The sequence below is a fragment of the Neopelma chrysocephalum genome, unplaced genomic scaffold (genome assembly GCF_003984885.1).
Source record: "Neopelma chrysocephalum unplaced genomic scaffold, ASM398488v2 Primary Assembly neopelma1_24, whole genome shotgun sequence".
Classification (NCBI taxonomy): domain Eukaryota; kingdom Metazoa; phylum Chordata; class Aves; order Passeriformes; family Pipridae; genus Neopelma; species Neopelma chrysocephalum.
Window position 1 is genome coordinate 6126029 of NW_020897693.1, and position 20723 is coordinate 6146751.

The following is a 20723-nucleotide window of genomic DNA, read 5'->3' on the forward strand; positions in this document are numbered from 1 at the left end:
AATACATAAAAGGGATAGGAAGAACGATTCTGTTACTGCAGTCTTTGGCTTTCCTCCGTTCTGGGAAACAGACTTCATCTATTAGCAATAACTAATTACATTAGTTATTATATGTGTGCTCTACAACACTTTTATGTTGGATTCCTTATATTTTAAAATTTATTGATAAAATTATGAAGTGATGGAAGCCAGTATCAACTCTCAACATGAACTCATAATATTAAACTAAAACAAGAAAAGCCAATAAGTAATTCCAATTTTATTTGTTGAATTATAAAGTTTTCATATTTGGCAATTCGTCAAATACTGCGAATGCTTCAGTTTGTACTATGCACAGAAGCCTTTAACTTCTGTTGTATCAGAAAGAAAAACACTAATTAGAACACTAGTAGAAAGCAGAAGTGACTCAGAAACAACAGCTGTAAGATACCAATAGTATTAATCATATTAATCAAGGTGTCTATTTCTAGCCCAAGGGCTACTGAAATTATTTCAAGCATTATCTCATCTTCCTGAAGGATCTTAAATAAAAAGAACTTCCAAATTCACAAACATTAGGGTACATGTCATAAAAGGCAAGTAACATATTAGAAGCAAAGTATGAACATTAGATTTTAAAGGTTCCAAAATGTCAGCATGCAGTATGAATTTAAGGAAAGCAAGTTCCAAGTTAAAATTACAACCACTGCTTTCAAAGTAGCAAATAGAAAAAACCACACATCTCACATCATGTTGTATACTTAAATATTAAATGAAAAAAGTTCTTCATTTGTTTACACCACAAAATTATTTGCCTCAAAAGTGTATTCAGACACACTAGCTGTTGCTTCTCATGAAAATGTCCTTTTGGCTCTACATTCACAATAAATCATAGTTAAAAATCTTTTGTTCTTCACTAATCAAACAACAGAAAAAATCCTTGAGGGATTAAAGTGAAGACACTTTCATAAGAGAGTTCCTAGTGATTACTCAGTGACCATACATCCATCAGATTAGATTCCCAGGTAATTTCACGCTAGCACCAAAACACAGTGACCCAAATAGGCAGCAGACAGACAACATATTCTTTGAAACACACCTGCAGGGCACTGGGACTTCGCAAAACAAAAGTGTGTAACGTTACAAAATAATTACAAAAATAAGACTAAATTATTAACATTTTCATTTTTTAAAAAACCCCAAACCACACTATCAAAACAAACAGATTAAATCACAGAAGAGCAGCAGATCAAGTTGGATGGGAAGCAGGACAGTAGAGATAGTCAGGACACAGGGAAACAACCTTCACCTCTTCTTCAAACACCCTTTGTGCTACTGCTTCTACTCTCACTACTTCAGCAGCATTTTTAAAGAATAGTTGCAAGAAGACACCAGCTTAGGCAAAGCATAAATTACCAAGCACATCTGACCAAGGTAACAGAACTATAGGGGTTTTTTTTGTGACAATGTTAATTGATGTCCTTGCAGCAGCTTTATAGTCATCTGCCAAGTCACCTCTGTCCTATGGGTATCGCCCATTTCTGCTTTCTGTCCTTTCTTTATCACCAAGGAAAATTTCCCCAGCTTCTGTGTATGTGAGAATTCTCCACAGAACACAGCAAGATAAGCAAATGAGCACATCATGACCCAAGCCCTATCACGACAACTTTGGATCCAGACTAAATCAAGCTGATGCCATTTGGAAACAAATGATCATGTTTTGAGCTCAAAAAGATGGCCTTAGTACTGAGTACACTTTATTGCTTGCATAGCTCTGACTTCAACGCTTTAAAGATAAATATTGCCATGCATCAGAAGGCTGACAGTAGTACAACAGCCCAGTAAAAGAAACTCTTACATTCAAACTAGTTTCAGCAGATTCTTACGGGACAATTCATGCCGTATGAGTTTATCAATTTGCTCTAAAGCAGTTTTTCTTTCCACCGTCTAGAAAGGGTATCTTCCTTTGAAAAAACTAATTCAACAATCTGAGCTGCATTTCTAAACCTGAACCACAATCACTTGCACAATACATGGTGCCTCCAGCTGGGCTCCAGTCAAGGTTGCCAATATTTCATCAGAGTTCTATGAAGTATATAAGCATACATGGCTTTGATCCGAGACACATGTCCCAACACTTACAGATCTCCACTTCCAAATCAGTGCACTTAACAATGATCAGCAGATTAACGATGATCACTCCACCAAAAAAGTTCTGGCTAGTACTCAAGCAGGGCTTAATCTGCTATATGTGATGCAAGGTGAAGCTGAATAAATTATCAAGACCAACACATAGCATCAGGATATTCACAACTGGAAAAACAACCAAGGAAGAGACAGTAGTTTAAAAATAACGGAGCAGAGAATGGATTCACATATTGGGACACATCTACTTAAGAGAACTAATTAGGTAACAGCATTGCTTCAAAGAACTTCAGCCCAAACACTTACTGCAGTCCCTGACCCATCCAGTACTCAAGTAGAAAATAATAAATGCTGCCACTGACTCTGTAACACTTCCAAATTCTAAAAATTCACAGTCATAATACAAAACCCAGAGATTATGGGAGTATGCTTGTGAACTTTTACAAACCATATTCTACCCAAGGTTAAACTGAAATTGGGAAGAGTAGGGAATATTTTAGAAGATTATTTTAATACACATCAATATTGGTAAACTACACAGGAAGTTTCTTTCAAATCAATGCAGTAAGTAGACTATGCAAACTTACTAACTACAAACATTCAATGCCTTGGTTGTTACAATAACTTAGTTTTAAAACATGTAAAATTATGACATTTAAGCAACTGAGGTTTTCAGAACAGCTTGTGCTTAAAAATAAGGGGCTTATCTTTAAGAGCTTTTAGTATCCGACATACAGCAAATCATGACACAGCAGGGTGAGAGTGGGCAGAAAAGAATATAGAGACAAAGCACAATTGAGTGAAATCAAGGGCCATGGTGCAGAGCAATAGAAAAGTTTACATTAGCAAATCCACTGCACATTTGCCTAATGTTTTCAGCACACAGAAATAAGGCAGGCCCAGCAGACAGCAGCAATAAATCCATAAAAGAAAAACACCTCTGCCAGGGAACATAAAAGAATCTTAGTAGGTATTAATAGATCCATGCTGCTTCTCTTTAATTGTAACAATTCTGAATTGCGAACTGAGATTTTAGCATAACAAGCAGACGCAGGCCGCATACTAAATATTCTGCATTTTATCCATCTATGGTAACACAGCGCAGGGAAAAAATAAACCTGCCTGTAAGGTTTCCACATGAATAGCTGGAATCAGAATGAAAACCTGACTTCATCTTTCCCCATCCAAAAGCTATACCAACCCTTCCTACCGTTCTTCAGATATCACTGAACAGCTCATAAAAGCTGGAGTTAAAACAACAGGAGTACCTTGTGGACACCCATGAAAATCATTCTAATTAAAATCTAGCTGATTTGCAATATATACGTACATTTCTCTAATCAATACGCACATGCTGACTTTTCGCTAATGGGAACAATTCACAGCAGAGAAACTTTCGTGAACAATGTTTCTGGATCTGTGAAATCACCTCAAACCTCACCTTCCCCAACAGAAGACAAAGGCACAATTAAAAGACTTCACAATTATAGGTAATGCTCCAAGCTTGTCTTTTACTTCCCTTCAGGCAACCTTTTCTTTAAGAGCAATGGAAAAGACAGAATGGCTGTAGGAAAATGAAGAAAAACACTCCAAATTTTACCTGAAAGGGGACAGGAGGAGGGAAGGAAAAGCAGTAAAAGTCAAAATAGGCTGAGAAAGACCAGACAATTACATTTTCAGAACAATAACGGGTGAATACTTAGTCTTACACACCAAGAGTTACAAATTCTATAAAGCAAGACAAATTTCAAATCTTACCTGGTAAACAGCAGACTAGCATAAACCAAGTAATTTTTATTACATCCACATCTGAATAGACTTAAGCAGAGGGAGTAACCTGGTAAGAAACCAGAGTGGGGACAGAGCTAATGGCATGTCTTAAAGCAAGAAAGACAAGCTTGAACTTGATGCAGTTTAACAGGAGAGCCAAGAAACGGATTTTTCAAACGGATGATGTAGTTAAAGCAGTAGGTAAAATGTGGATTACCTAAATGGGACTAAAGAAGAGGAGGGGAAGTGCTACGAAGCTCCAAGAAAGTTACAATAACCTTGCAGAGAGACAAGTCCTCTAACAGAAGGCTCTGCAAAGCCAAAGGGAAAATGGACAGGTCTCAACACCTTAGGGAAAGGAGTAGTAAAGTGCAGGCACAGTTGAAATTTGAAGAGTAAAAGAAAACAGCAGAGATGCTCTCCCACTTCAGAAGAAGGCAGTAGCCACAGAGGAGAGAGAACTAATGTCAGTAATGTCACAGCAAGCAAAACTTAAAGGTACAACATCCAAGAGTTTCCAAGGAAAGAGACTAAAGTGTAATAATGCCTGAAAATGGCATGGGTCTTAATTTCTGAGAAAGAGCTCTACGTCACCTGATTTGTCACTTGGGGCAAGTCATATCTAAGATAGACTTGCCAGGGAAGCAGCATGGTTATGCAGTGCCCTGGCATCCTCCCCACATGAGGTCATAATCTCAGCCATTACAGTCCTCTCCACTGTAATTGTTTGCTTCAGCAGATGATCATTCCTTACCCAAAGTCATGAGTAAATGAAACCTCTTGCAGGAGCTGAAAACCTGATGTAAATTTTGAAAAGAAGAGCACGATCAGCATTATCTGCATTGCAGTCATCTCAGCAGCGTACAGAGGCATTTACACGTCAACAGGACACACCGTCTATTTTAGATAACTGTCTTAAATTTAAGATGGCTCTCCTCAGCAAGTGAGAAAGAAGTAGTCTGTTTTTTTGCAAAAACTCTAAAAATGGAATATATAAGTATCCATTTACCAAGTGCTCAAATTTATGCTCTTTTTCTGCAGGAAGATGTCCTTCATATGCATTGCAGGACTCATGAAACTGGATTAACAATGTCATAAATCATACACCTGCCAAAATAACAGCATAAGAAGTGAGACTAAATATAACCTACATGTGATTTGAATAGATACTATCTATACTTAACAATTTGTTATAACTCAAATATTAGCAGACACTTATTCAAATTTCAACGTAAATCACCACATTGGTTTTAATTTTCCTAGAGTTAATTGTTTTAGAAGCAACTTTTAAGCTTTTGCAATGCCATCATTTATGATTTAATAAGTTTTGAATTTGCATAAACAAGAAACTTGCAAATTTATGCCTTACAAATATTCTGCCAGTGCTTCAACTTTTTTTCTCCATACCAAAGTGTAACAAATTCCTAGTTTACATTTCCAAAACTATCAACTAATGCTTCACAAACATCCTTTAAACTGCAGGGTTTATTATAAACCAATGCTTATGTATACCAGAAAGAACAATATTTCTCTTTAGGTCCAATTTCTAAGACTCAAACTTAGTTTCCATATTTAATTTCAAAACCACTGTATTAAGACCATAAACTCTCAGCATCACAGGGTGATTTTGTGACCTCTGTTTTACTGCATAATCTGGGCTCACTCAATACACCAGGTAAATCTCAGAAAAGCTCCAGACACATCCCCGTAAGGATTTTAAAAAGGAACCAAGGGGTATCCGACCACCTTCAGCTCTAAGAGAAGCAATCACAGGGTAAATCTTGGGAAACACCCTACTAAACTAAGAACTATGATAATTCGTTAACTTAATGCCGTAAGTAGATTAGTCAACTGAGGCAGCAGAAATGGTAACTGAAAGAAGAGAAGAACCAAACAGAAATCTGAACAATCATCATTCAGGAAACCAAGTTGGTGTATATTCATACCAACAGATGAATTTTGTTTTGGAACACATGTACACAAATTTCCCTTAAACAACAGAAATATTGCACAGTGTTCCAAAAATAAACAAACTGCCCCTTCATGCTGAAATCCTCAGAATAATGACAGTACAAAATACTTTACATCTGAATGTCTAGTTACACTAGACCTTTTCCCTGTTTTTTATAATGAATAATATGTTAGAAAATAGCTGTTAAGAAAAAAGCTACACAGAACTTGCTGTAACTGGTTCAGCCAGACAAATACCAATGTCATTAGAAGAACTACAATTACATTTCTGTGAATAAGAGCCTGAAATACCAGATAGCACAAGGTAAACAAGGAGAAATATTCAAAGTTTCAGTCAGAATTAATTAGAAAAGTAAGTAGTCCACATAAGAGCTACTGCTTTGCATCACCCACAGTTTATTATTCTGTCTCCTTTTAAGGACACTTAATAGATAACATTATGATAATGCTCACATTTTTACTCAGTTTCCTCTTTTCTGACAGAATGATTTATAATGAATTGTTGCAATCAGCCACGCATTCATCTGATTACGCCCTTTCCATCAAGCATAACCCAAGCCACACTCGGAATGTGAACAGAGACCTGAGGAGCCAGAAGGTAACTTGGGATAAGAAAGCCAGAAGTGACACACATTCCTAGAGAAGGCAATACCCAATATAACTCAACACAGGTGAAACTGGCCCCACACCACAGCCAACAGTTTGACAAGTGCCCAGTTTAACACTGGGACAGCATCAGCACACTCGCAGCTTCACACCTGGGCCTGGAGATCACCAGGGAACCACGTGCGGGACTGTGCTGATCTACTCGTGAGTCACAAAGAGCTGAGGCTTCTCATTTCCAGTTCACATATGACAAAAAAGGGAAGAGTTAAAGAAAAAAATTGAACAAAATAGAGTGAGGGAAAAAGGAGGGTTGAGGGGAGACAAGAGGTAGGAGATCAGGAAGAGTGAAGAGATTTGCCATTTCAGAAGTATTCTGTAAGAAAAGCATTCTTACCAGCTCTATTCTTCCAAGGAAGCAACTGAGGAAAGTCAGGTAGGAACCACACCACCAGCCCACACCTTAATCAGCATCTCTCACTCACCATTTCAACACTTCTATCCTCTGGACACAAAATTTTTTACACAAAATTTACAGATGATGATCTTGCAACCTGTCTCATCTTTAGCAGTTTTCCTATCATTTTGTCTTCTCAGAGAGCAGTCCATACTTAAGATATATTCCCTGCAAGCTAAACTCTTTTTTCAAGTTCAATCTTGCTTAATGAGTTACTTTTTATTATGGAAAGGTTTTTAATGTGTTGTTTGTTCTGTCAAGCCCAAATAACTGCTGACATTCTAATCATGAGGCCCTTGAAAAAAAGAAGGGTTATTTTTTCGCTTTAAAGCAATCTTTTCATTTACCTATAAAGCAATTATATATACCATGTTTAAATCATTTTAATATAAAAATAGCCTGCCCACATTTTAAAAACTGCAGAAAATAAAATATATAAAACTGTCCTCTTCAGATTTTAATCATTCCCTCTCTTACTTAAACCTGAATTTAATATATTCCTACAGCACCAGCTTTCTTTAGTAGTTCTTCCTAAGTCCTGAAGAAGGAATTAGTCTTCCAAAAAGCAGAGACCAATCTCCCTCTTCTAACATGAAAGCTACATTCTGTTGCAGGCATATATAAAAATCAAGTTCTATGGAGAAACAGCTTCTAAGGGCAGCTCGAATTTAGCACACCATGTTCTTGCATACATTTTGTCAATTTTGTCAAAAACTTTGCCCTTCCCTTTCTCCTTGTCCCTACAGGGAAAAGAGAATAGTTCTGAACCAACAAAGAAAATAAAATACAGGAAGTTTTGTTCAACTGATTTAGTTATTCCAAGAAAAATGCAACTTTAAATCCCTGTCATACACATGCATACTGCTGAATATTCAGAACAGCAATATTAAGTAGTCACCCAGGACTTTGACTACCAAACAAGCAAATATTGTTATATATATTTTTTGTTATTCTTGACAACGATTTACCTCGGCACGTTATTTCTCGAAGATTTTAGTTTAGCTAAACTTGTCACTTTAAACTACAAACTTGTCAGATTATGCTCCAAAGAAAATTCAGTAATTTTTTTTCTTTAAAAGCCTTCACTGTCTTCTAACACATGGAGGTGATCAAGATTTATTCCTCTGTCCAAAATATAGCAGCTTTTTTTTTTTTAATTTAAGAAATGGATGCTAATAAAAGACCAGCATTTGAAGTGGGTAGCAGTTCCCTCCTCAAAAGAAAAGTAGTTGCTTAATGCTGCAAAATCTCTTCCCTTTCCACACATCAGCCCTGCCTAGTTTCAGTTATAATAGATTACTTACAATACTGCTATGACCGGGTGGGATCTGCATTACTGCATTTGGAATCAACTGCACAGATGCAATTGACTTAAGTTCACAAAATTACAAGTTTTCACTATCAAAATCACAAGTTTTCACTGGATAGCTCTTTCTTCTTTCTTTATTAGTAGATAGAAAAGGTAAAATAGCATATGCAATTCCAAGGACGTCTTAATCTGAACAGCAGACTTCTCACTGTGAACACAGTTTCCATCAACCTTGCTAGAAGAAGAAATTCTATTATTACAAAGGGATGCAGAAGGTTCTGATATTGGTTAGGTCAAAGAACTATGACAGCCCTGATAAACCCTAAAAACTGTTTTGCCACTTTGAACGTAACTATTGAAAACGGTAAAATCACTCAGCTATGCAGAACATCCATGCCTTTACCCTTACGCATTTGCGTCAGAAACAAGATGATTCTTTCTAAAGAGGAATCTTCCTATGAAGAGTATCACAGTCCACCAGCAAAACTCCAGCTACATCACAGAAACACCAGAAATTGTCCCATAGCTGAGACAGGGCTGGGGTTTGTATTATCTCACATCTCCATGTGAGGAAAGAGATGTAACTCCTCTTACTCAAAAAACATCCTCCTACTCAACAAAGGGTTTAAACATACATTTTTAAGGCAAACAAAAACAACAACTGTTTTCTGAAATGGCTACAATCTGCTAATATCCCAGCGGAGCTGAAAGTTCTGGCTTCCCTCATCAAACATGGCTAGGATACTAGACGTCTTCTCTTTGCCAAAGAAATACTCACAAGACTACGCTCTTTTTGTCTGGCAGCCTAAAGCAATGAGAGGTAGCAAATGTTCTTACAATAAAGGTCTCTTGCCATACCAGGGTAACTGGGAAAAAGACATGAGTGCAGCCTTTGTTCTTAATCTCTACTGATTAGGTTTATGAAAATCAAACATTATCAAAGACTTTTGAACAGACTTCCTTCTACACCATATGACATACAAAGAAAACCCAACACTAAAACCTTAAGCAGGTGAAAAAGTACCCAGCTGATGCCACTCTAGCCACTGTGATGGCACACGGCAGGTTTACTTGTGTGTTTTGACTATCATTTAAAGTTTAACAGCCAATACTAATTTTAGATTTGCTGCTACCTATCTTAAAGTAGATGAATTACATTAAATACCAAATCTGTAACAGAACAGAGATGATACATTACAAGGAAGCATTTTGCAATCACGTGGAGCATTTCCTACAACTAGTATCTAGATCAGACGTTATGTTGTGCCCTTATAAAAGAAACAAGAGGGTATTTTTTATCACACTCAAAATAAATTATAATAATCTGCTAATTTTGTTCAACTATGAAAAAGTTCCCAAGAAACACCAATTGCGAATTGCATGGATACCAAAAATTAATTCCAATATGGCTCAAAAATAGAGTGCCCACATTGTACTCCTGATTTACGCAATAATCCAGACAACCAAGAGGCCACGCCACCCTGAGTGACCTCGTTTTGGAGACTGTATCTTGGTCATCTCCAAGATAAACAATGTTCCAAGCAATCTTAGAAAACCATGAATGAACAAAATACTGACTGTGCACCTCTTCCAGAACAGGCTGCCATCAATACTTCAGACCACACTTTCATAAAAATATTATTCCAAAACTATTACTCCTTATGGGTAACAAAACACAATCCATTCTGAACACCATGCAATCCCAATGGAAACTTGATCTCTAGAAAATTAATCTTTACTACAAGAAAAAAGACAAAAAGTTTCCTGAAGACAGAGTTTCTCCAGAACTCTGTCCAGGACTTCCATGACATCCCAATTGCAAGCCACATTAGGTTAATGTCTCTGCCAAGATCCAAACTGAGCATAATGTAGTCTAACCTTCCCACCCATAGAGATCATAAACAAGTTATGATAAACAGTAGACCCACTGTCTATTTCTTTTACTGGAAAAAGTTCACTCACCAGAATATGCCAGCTGGAGTGGAATGAAGACCCTAATTCAGCCCTGTCTGTGTAAAGTACATTACTCCCCACACAAAAATGGATGTATGTTACTATTTTGAGTGAAAATTCTGCACCGAGGATGAGCTCTAAAACAACTGCAGGAATACTAATTTTACATAGTTATCAGTGATTGTACACTATGTAAAGAATTTCTCTTTTTAGATACTGAAACAAAAAGAGTTGCAAAGTCAGAATGACTTAGTCATGAAAGGAAGTAAGTCCACCCAATTTTACATACATAAAACAGGATTTTAATACGCTCAGTTGCGTATCACAGAAACTAATTATCTTATCTGAAAATTCTTAAACACGGGCTTCATTGAAAGGCTGAATAACTATTTAAAAAATGAAAAAACAGAAAGGAGTGTATTAAAACCAATATGCAGATAAGGCACAGGGATCCAAAAGTTCATGAACTTCAATCTATCTCTTTTCACAGCAGAAAGGCAAGGACTTGGAACCTGCTCACAAGACCTTCATTCAGTTGAGAAGGTCACTGTGGAAATCTGGGAGTTGGGTGGTGGCTCTGGTCATGCAGATCTCAAGGAGCAGCAGTGAAAAGCTGTGTGTTTGACTAACCTAACACACTGATGGGAAGAGAAGGCTTTTACACCAACCACCATTTACTGAATTTGTGTTGTCTTTAATTTTCAGTTTATTCATGCCTATTATCACAAAAAAAGGAGGGGGGGGAAAGGAGAAAAGCTACTGGACTTCAGCATCCACCAAAGTTAGGCCAAAGGACAAACAACCATAAGCAATCACTGTGGTTGACCTCTAAATGGCCAACTCCAGTTTCAATAAAACCTTACTGGTACCTTTGAGCAGACAGCCTTGGTAGTGCTACAGAGATACAAACATGTAAATAAATGCAGGCATTTATTTCAAGAAAGACACAAAAAAGTGTTTAAATGAACACTGTGCAAAACCACTTTTGTTTCTACTCATAAGTGACTATCACTGCAGCCTTACAAAACTAACCCATACCACTGTCTATGCTGCAGTTTATGAAGTTTATTTGTCAGGTTCATTCTCTGGATCTGAATATGTTAATAATTAACTTATTCTCTTATCCTTCCCTTCATATGTGTTTCAGGAAGATGAGTAATAGCACAAAACTCCTGTCCTAACTCAGATTTTCCCCTCCCTCTGTTACTGTTGCAGCATGAGAGGCAGGGACTTCAGATTTAGACACAATAAACAGAGATTACATTCCTGTATTAAGGTGTGCCAGAAACCTGAGCTCTTTCAGCCACAGAAGTACTGTAACACATTCCCTCTAATTATTATGCAATATTACAGTTTTCTACAGCAGGAAGAGTAATTTCATGTTTAGAATCCAAACCATTCACTAGCAAACTGTTATACAGCACTTTCAGAAGCAAAGATTTTTAACAGAACAGGACTGTTGAGTCAAAAAGACAAAACAGTAAGAAGCTTGTACGATTAAGCTTTACCACAACACTGGCATTTATCACCTTTCCACACGTGCACATTTTGTGTGAATTGTCTTAAAAACATAATGACAGTAAGTACTTTTGTTTATTTACCTTAATTATGCACAAAAAGACTTAAAATTATAATGGTTTAGAAATCTGTATAATTTCCATTTCTCAACAGTAGATATCTGGTTCCTAATAAATAACTGAAATATCCAAACACACAACTCACTTAAAAAAATCTCCAAGGTTACAACTTCATTTTTCCAGTTAGAAAACCTCTCAAAATATTTAGTATGTTTAGAAATAAAAAACATTAGACTTAAATAAATGTGAACTTAATTATAAGGTCAGACACAAAGCATTCTAAAACTGTATTTATGGTTTCCAGCTTCTTAATTCTCCAATATCATAATTTTTTTCAGAGAACAAAGATATGGAAACAAAAAATCTGTTAATACAAGCATCATGCTACAGCTCTATATACAAGTGCATTAAAAGATGAAACTTAAAACAAGATATACCTGCATGACACCTGGTAGAATGGATATCCTGGTAGAGGAACAGAGTTTGAAAATCCAGACTGACTCGACATTGCCTTCAGGTATTGTATCCACTTAAAGCGCTTCTATATTCCATATGTTAATTCCTTACAAAAAAAAAAAATGTACGTACGTATCCATCTGTACCTTTGTTCAAAGCTAACTAAAAAGAAACCAAGTGCATATTCGAAGGTCTTGAGGATTCTGCCTGCATTTCAAACTGCTTCCTCAGTAGTGAAATTCCTAAAAGCCAACACCCTCATGACATCACGTACTACAAAACCATAAACACGCAATTGTTTCAGTAAAGCAAGGACAGCCCGTCGATTTTGACTCAACATAAAGCCCTGCACTGCATTCTTCCTGAAAGCACAGTGCCTTTCAGGCTGGCGAGAGGCAGGGACCTGCTGCCTTGAACAGCAGCCCTGCCTTGGCAGGCAGCCAGCAACCAGCAGAACTTATTGCCAATGCCGCAAATCCCTCCGATCAGCTAATGAAGAGCCAGACTGCAGGTGAAACATGGTTTTAGCCCATTACAAGAATTTCCTTGAAAATGCACAAGATCCACGACCTTGAACTTAAGTGACAAAAGCTTCGTTTAAAATTTTCAGTTAAATGTACACTGCATACTATTGTTTCATAAGCAACATCAGATTGCACTGCACATCGCAGCAATGTAAAAAATCATACTGAGTTTCCCCTGCTAAAAAAGAATCCTCTCGTGCTACACCCTCAACTATGGGAAAGCAAGAGGGAAGGATAGACGGAATCTTAAACCACATTATTTAAGCTACTGAATACAGAAATAAAATTATGTGCATGCATTCCTGTAGTATTTTACTACTGCTTAAATCAAAGAAATATCAAAAGTGAGATTTCTTTTGATATACAGTACAGGGGTAAGTTGCGTGAAAGTTTATTTGGGCACGGCTTCCTCAGGAGAGAAAAAGACTACTGGAAAGCAGGAAGATGTGAGTAGTCACAGCATAGCCCAGTGGCATGACTAATGTCAAACAGACTTAAATGATTATGTACCTACACTACTCTTAAAGAAGGTGTACAGTGCCCTCACATGAAGATTTGCTTAGTTTAAGCAAAATACTAAGTAAAAGAGATTTTTTAAGTATTTCATTTCCTGTGCTAGCTGCACTGGAAAACATTAAAATGTTGAGTTTAATACCTCTACCCCAAGACATACTATTTACTCTCATATTATTTTAGTTTTGTCTCTCAGTTTTGGAAAACAATGAATTGGTTTCTCCTGGTTTATCTCTAGTTTATAATCAACATCTCAGTCATTAGAAAAATGGTACAAAACTTTGTCACTATCCAAGGTACCTTTTAAAGTCTGATTTAAAAGAATGGGAGCTTGTTCCTCTACCTTAAATATACCTTATATTTAAAACTGAATCTATCTCAGTGAAATGTTTAGTTTCTTGTCTGCGTAACTCAACTGCTTTTATAGTGCTTTAACACCACTGTGCTATCTCACTTTGCCTAAGTATTATTTGTCAAGGTGTAAAAAACGGTAGCTTATTTGTGAAACGTGGTAACATTTCAAATAGAGCTGAACCAGTGGGCGGAGGAACCCAAAACACTCACAGGCTATACAATAAGGGCTTAGACCTAAAAAAAAAGGGAATGCTTATTAATTGGCTCTGCACACTGTTATACACAGAGCTCACTCAACTGACTGTTCCCACCAGCTACAACTTGGGGAATCACAGGCCATTTTCCACAACAAATACAACGTACGCTTGCACACAGAATAACATGGATACCATAGGTCACTGGATAGGGCACCAATTTCTGAAGTCCTATAAAAACACCAGGATAACATAAAGAGAGCACAGTCTTCCCAGAGAAGTAATTTTTTTATTTTATTTGTTCAACTGATATGTCTGGAAAAAACAAAGAAGCTCCTGGGTAAGTCACTTTGCATAATTTTTTCTCTCTCTACTGGCTGTAAAGAAAAAGCTTGAAAAGGCAATTCAAGCACAAATAATGTTGTGGTATCAGCTGAATTTTTACAAACAGACTTGAGAAAGCATAATCTCCCTCATGTTTACTATAGAGCATTAACTTCAAAGCTCAAGACTCTCAAAAACCATATGGGTAACAGCAAAAAAAAGTTGTGTGCATGCAAGAGGAAGAGAAAACTCTACCAGGTCTGTCTGAGTCACCTTCACTCTTGCCTAATGAGGGGTGTTAGGGTAAGTACTGTCAGCTTTCACCCCTATGGCCACAGCTGCTGAGGGACATGCCAGTCATTCCTTTACACTGCTGTGGTTGGCCCTGAGGAGTCACCTTGTGTGCACATCCTTAAGTCACTCACACTTTTATTTTGTATATTTACTCAATTTTTTAATCAGTGTCTTCTCAACACTGATAACAACAGCATTAGCACATTTATGCAGTAACTTTCTTACTTAGTCCCAATCAGGATTTAGGATGTTTCCACTGGATTTGCCAGCTGAAAAGAATGTTAGTGTCAAGTCAGAAGATTACAGGCTTATAAACCAGGAGTCTTAGAGGCTGCCAGTGGCTTGCCATGCCATTTTGCAAAAATCACATAGTCCCTTAATGCCTAGCTTATCCACATAATAAGCAAAATACTGGCTGACAGCAAAGGAATGATGCAAGGTTAATTTTATATTTTTTTTTGTAATTAAGTATTGAAATCCTCTGATTAAAGGTTTATGAAAGAATAAAACAGCTGTAGCATTTGAGGGAAAAGATGTGTGGGAATATTCAGAATACAGCTTTCTTTTTGTCTCCTGCTCCTAGCTCTAACACAACAGAAGCATTACTGTGCTCTGAAATTTAAATATAAAAGCCATTTAAATTTTAAAATGTGGTGGAAAGTGCAGTTTTTAAATAGGTGGAGAGCATTACATAGCATTTAAAGATGACAATAGGCAGACAAAAACTGTATTTAAGATGATCTTTACTGAAGCACAATCCTTCACTGGCAGGCATCAAACCTGAGTTCAGTCATTTGGAAATAGGAAAGGAAAGTGTGGCTTAAGACAGAGAAAGGGGAAAGAGAAAATCTGGCAAGGACCAAAGAGAAAGCCTCCACACAATGAAACCCAACACTTTCCAAGTGTCCCTTTTATTTCTTTCTACACAAAGGCTGGATCACAGAACAGAACCACTTTTGGGATCCAGATGTACTTGCCAAACACTATCTCCACTGACAGAGACAACTGGATTTCATTCCAACTGCACTCACGTCTGTTTGAATTTTACTTCCGTGTTTTGGAGCCAGCAAACTTCACTTAAAAATAACCACATCAGTATAGTTTGGCATAGCATTCCAAGTAATACTCATCACTTTGCAGGAACGAAATTAAACAAATAAGTTTGAGGCACAAATACTGTGTGTTCCAGAATTTACAGTGACCTTACTATTGAAGGAAGTGACCTGTTAGAGCACTTAATGCTGCTACTTGAAAAGGTATGAAATACTTAACTGAGATCTAACTGCACTTCAAAAGCAAGGACAGGCTGAAACTCTGGAGAACAGTAAGTTCATGACCACTTTCAGGCATTTCAAACAAGCAGCATCCTTGGTAAGCTAATGGAAAATTTGCTTAAACTAAAAAGCCAGGCTGAAGGAGAAATAGAAACTAAACACATTACCAAAATCTAAATCAACTTCATCAAGTCTAGAACTGAGAGCAGGCACATTGTAGACAATTATGTGATGATATATCAAAATGCATATAAAATGTCTAGTATTCATAAAAATAGAATTAAGTGTCACACAGAAATTATTGTAACATCAATACCATAAATCAGTAATTTACTCCCATACAAAGTGTTATATTTGATATTTTCACTGCCTGCTATATTAGTGTCTAATATATTACACACTAAAATAGAAGGAAAAAATATTACAAGAAATCTGGAAAAAAAATTACATGGAGCTTGAAAATAACAGGATTACTTACAAAGAAAATATTACAAAGATATTCAATATAATGAGCAGTACTTAAAAGACATAATGAAAAGTCTCTCCTTCCTTTCTGTACCAAATACAAGAATAATGAAATATTCAACAATACTGAAGAATAATGGCAAATCTGAAATTGAAGGACACTGTCACTGAAAATTTAAAATTCATCCAGAGTGAAAGACTAACTGGAGGTTTATATAGGGGGAGACAAAAACAAACACACACCCCTCAAACAAATAAAGAATGCAGAAGTGACAACTGGAAGGAAAGAGGACTTGTAAACAACACCAGTACTTGTAAGAAAAAAATCATGTGAGAAAGCCATCTAACCCAGCTTCCAATGGATGTCTTTCTGAGGCAGACTAGTGGGTTCAATGATAATACATAATCCCTGCTGCACTCCTAAACTTGTGGTCAAATAAGTCAACTAATTTATTTTATCACCCTAGTTTCTCAAGAAAATTGAAATTATCATTGTCACATAAGCAGACACCAAATAAGCAGGTTAGTTGTTGTTTTCAGGTAGGCTACTTAGTGAAAAATCAAGAAAAGTGAGCCACCACTGAAAAAAAAATAGGCAGCACGTGAAGATGTTTGTATTCTGACTTCAACTTATCTGGGTTCTCCAAAGCAAAACACCCATCTACCTTCCCCCCATCTCCTATCCCACCTTCCCATCTTTAAAGTTTCTCATTTACCTGGCCTCCTATTACCTAGTTGCTCTGTTTGCCTTTCAGTAGCTTTCCATTTCTCCAGCCTCTCTTTACCTCCTGCTCTTAAGGCATATATATATATATATATACACACACACACACATACACACAGACACACACACACAACTTTTCTGCTGCATATATATGGTACTATCCCACTAGGCCTATACACGCTTTTCCAGCTCGATAGCACATTTATCTAGCCCAGAGATAGTTACCTGTTACCCATCCTCATCCTCCATCAGCTTTACATCATTCCCAGTAAGATCTTTAAAAAGAAGTAAATATCCCAAAGAGCAAGCAACACTTGATTAAACAACTAAGTGTTGCACACTTCACAAAGACACTCAAGTTTCCCAACATTTCCTCCACGCACTCCCTGTCCATATACTGGCACATCCTAAAGTTAGTCTTGTGATTCTGACATAAAAGTGATTCAAAGGGCAAGATTCCCTCAAAAAAGCAAGAATCTCCGCTTAGTTTGTCAAGCCTGTCTGTTTCTTATTTATTTTTAGAAGGAAAATGTGAGTGTAAAGCTACCCTCTCAAACTGAATACTGGAGCATGAAGATAAAGTGGGACTACATGAATGTCAGAGAGGGACTTCTTTACACGGGCATGTCGGGATAGGACAAGTAGTAGCAGTTTTAAACTGAGAGAGGGCAGGTTTAGATTAGGTATTAAGAAGAAATTCTTCACTGTGAGGGTGGTGAAGCACTGGAACAGGTTGCCCAGAAAACTTATGGATGCCCCTGGAAGTTTTCAAGACCAGGCTGGATGGGGCTCTAAGTAACCTGGTGTAATGGAGGGTGTCCCTGCCCAAAGCAGAGGGGCTGGAACAGGATGATCTTTAAGATCCCTTCCAGTCGAAGACACTCTAAGATTCAAAAATATATGAAATCTCCTTTAGAAGGAGTATTAAATTTGCAGTTGGGCTCCATGTTACCCATTGAAAGGCTGGGTAGGTCAGATGAAAAAGTTCTAGGAAATAAAAAATAAAATTAAAAAAATAACATTTTTTAAAAAAAGGAAAGAAAAAAGAGAGAGATCTACTCTTTCCTTGGTATCCAGGTATGAGACTTGAACTCTACTGGTTAGTACCACATAACAGCACCAGAAACAACATATAGGTTTTAAGACTTTTTAAACACTACGTAATCCTCCATCATCTATCCTTGTAAGTATGCCTTTGTTCCTGGCATCAGAGGTGGAGCTTAGCACCCTCTACACAACAGAGCCTCGGCTCAGATACCCTGAGCAGCAGCTAAGAGAATCCACTCTGGGACAGAAATCAGAGCACATATATTTGCAAACTAACTACTCTAGGTCACTCTTTCCTTCACTTCAGCTAAGCCTCTCAGCGGCAAAATGCTTGCATTTTTACTTTAAAAAAGGGAAAAGTGAACTCCCAAACCTAATTTTCCAGATATGAACACATGTAACATTTAAAAAGGACCTGGTTTTCTCAAGTTGCAAAAAGGTTCCTTTGAAGAACTTTACATACCACATGAAATTCTTGAGAAAGACATCTTTTGCAAGGTAAAATGCCAACACACTCTTCTTTGTGACCATGCAGGCTGACAAGACTGATGGAACCCCATAAAGTAGAAATAATAAGGGCCTTGAAGTATAAAGTATCTGAAATTTGAAGAATTTATTTCCATTAAGGATTTGTCCTTGAAGGAATAGTGAAGTAAAAGTAACTGCAAGACATAGCAGTAGGTTATATTTTAGGTACAGACACATATCTGCATCCAAAAGCCTTATCTCAAGATCACAGAATCATTAAGGTTGGACAAGACCTCCAAGATTGAGTCCAGCCTTTGACCAAACACCATCTTGTCAACTACACCACAGCACTAACTGCCACATCCAGTCCTTTCTTGAACACTTCCAGGGATGGTGACTCCACCACCTCCCTGGACAGCCTGTTCTAATGCCTGATCACCCTTTCAGCTGACAAATTCCTCCTATGTCCAACCTGAACCTTCCCTGGTGCAGCTTGAGGTTATTTCCTCGTCCTATCACTGGTTGCCTGAGAGGAGACCAACCTCCACTTGCCTACAACGCCCTTTCACATAGTTGTAGAGAGTGATAAGGTCACACTCCTGCCTCTACCCCAGCTCTCTCAGCTGCTCCTCAAACAGCTTACTCTCCAAACCCTTCCCCAGCTCCATTGTCCTCCTCTGGACACACCCCAGCATCTCAATGTTTTTCTTTTGAAGTGAGGAGCCCAGACCTGGACACAGCATTTGAGGTGCAGCCTCACCAGCGCTGTGTGCAGGGGGATAATAACTTCCCACATGCCACATATGAAGCAAACAATTCTGCTTCATTCCATGCTCTTGTTCAGAGACAGAAAAGTCACACAGAGAAATCAGCAGCACTGACTTAAAACTAGTTGTCCTCTAGACAGCCCCCAGCTTCCATGTATTCTGAACAACATTCCAGGAATCAGTCATTAAAGCATACATGAAAAAGTTAAACACTATTTGACAAAGCCAACTTCAAAACACATTGGATTTGGAAAGATTTCATAAAGAAAACTTTTTTTGGTAGATTTAAAAAACCAAGTAAAATCTGGATTGAGCCTTTAGGTCAAGAGTGTGAGGCTAGATTTTAAAAAATTTTAAAAATACCAGAAAAATATTCTAGAATTTACCCTAAACATCTGAGAATTCATAGTGGAGTTACTAGGACTACATGTCTGCTTGCTACCTTAGCCCTTCCAGACATTCTCATTTGGATTAAGAAATAATATTTTTAGTGTCTTTTTTTCCAGTCTGGAACAAAAGGGCAAAAGTTATTAAATTCTCATCTAAACAAGATTTATTTTTAGCCCAAACATAAAACTGCTTTTAGTAACTTTATTAGTAGCAAGGCTGTAAAGATGCTCAAAGTCCAATCCCAGTGCCCTGACTTGCAAGGCAATCTATACAGCATTACCCAAAAGCCACTCCAGCTACCAAGAGTTACAGGGCAGCCTGCACAGCCTCTTTTCACCTGATGCATGACAATGCTACAGCAAGTCAAAAAATCACAGCTTAAGAACTAATCACACATCCCATCAGTACTTGAGAGCACACCTTCCTAGGCTTTGTGCCCAAACCGAGATGACACACTTCCCTCTCTGCCTCTCTCACTCTTCCTGGAAGTTGTCACTCCCCATTTATATGTAGCTGAAGGCTCCACTCCTTCTACTCTCCTCTGGATGCTCAAGAAACAGTATCCTTCTTCAGGTTTCACATACTAACACTGCCATCATCCCTCTAATAAAACGTCCCATGGTATTAGGTTTCAGTACACTATTCTCTAACAATGACCAACACAGAGTGGCTTGAGGAATAAGTGGAGGTATGTACCAGCAGGAACTTAGCCCTGTTCACAGAAGGATCCTTTATGCCAAAGTATATTCTCAGGGATTTAGCTGGAACACTGTTGTTTACTGCTGTACCTCAAAGCAAAAGGAGGTTTGCTGTTGTGTATAAAACCTGCACCACTGAAGAGTCCAGACGGAAGCTCTTGTGTCCAGAAACACACACAACCCATATAACTCCTGAGCAATAGTGTGCTTTACACTGCAGCTTCCCCATTCCTCACTCACCACACCCTCAGAGATTTTTGAATAAAAACCAGAACTCAGTTTCTGTTTTCACTTACAGTGCTTATTTTTTAGTTTTATTCTAAACATAGAAGGCTAGATGGGTAATTAAGCAATTGTGAGCTAAAGCTCATAGACCAAAATAAACTATTCAGCAGAGCACGGAGCCATAATGACAAACTTAATTTGACAAACTTATTTCAGTTACTCTATGGGTAACATTTGCCACC

General features: G+C 37.6%; 1 protein-coding gene across 11 annotated transcripts in view; it reads right to left on the reverse strand.

Moving 5' to 3' along the window:
* The window catches only part of PLEKHA7 (pleckstrin homology domain containing A7), a 103270-nt gene extending 90856 nt beyond the window's left edge, over positions 1-12414 (reverse strand). For 10 of the 11 annotated variants that reach the window (XM_027701116.1, XM_027701160.1, XM_027701154.1 and 7 more), the window contains exon 1: positions 12202-12287. In XM_027701116.1, coding sequence (XP_027556917.1) covers positions 12202-12272 — 71 coding nt within the window. In that variant the 5' untranslated portion in view covers positions 12273-12287. Of the gene's footprint in view, positions 1-12201 lie in introns of all 11 variants that reach the window. The other variant, XM_027701128.1, reaches the window with a different exon arrangement.
* Between the last annotated feature and the right edge of the window lie 8309 nt (positions 12415-20723).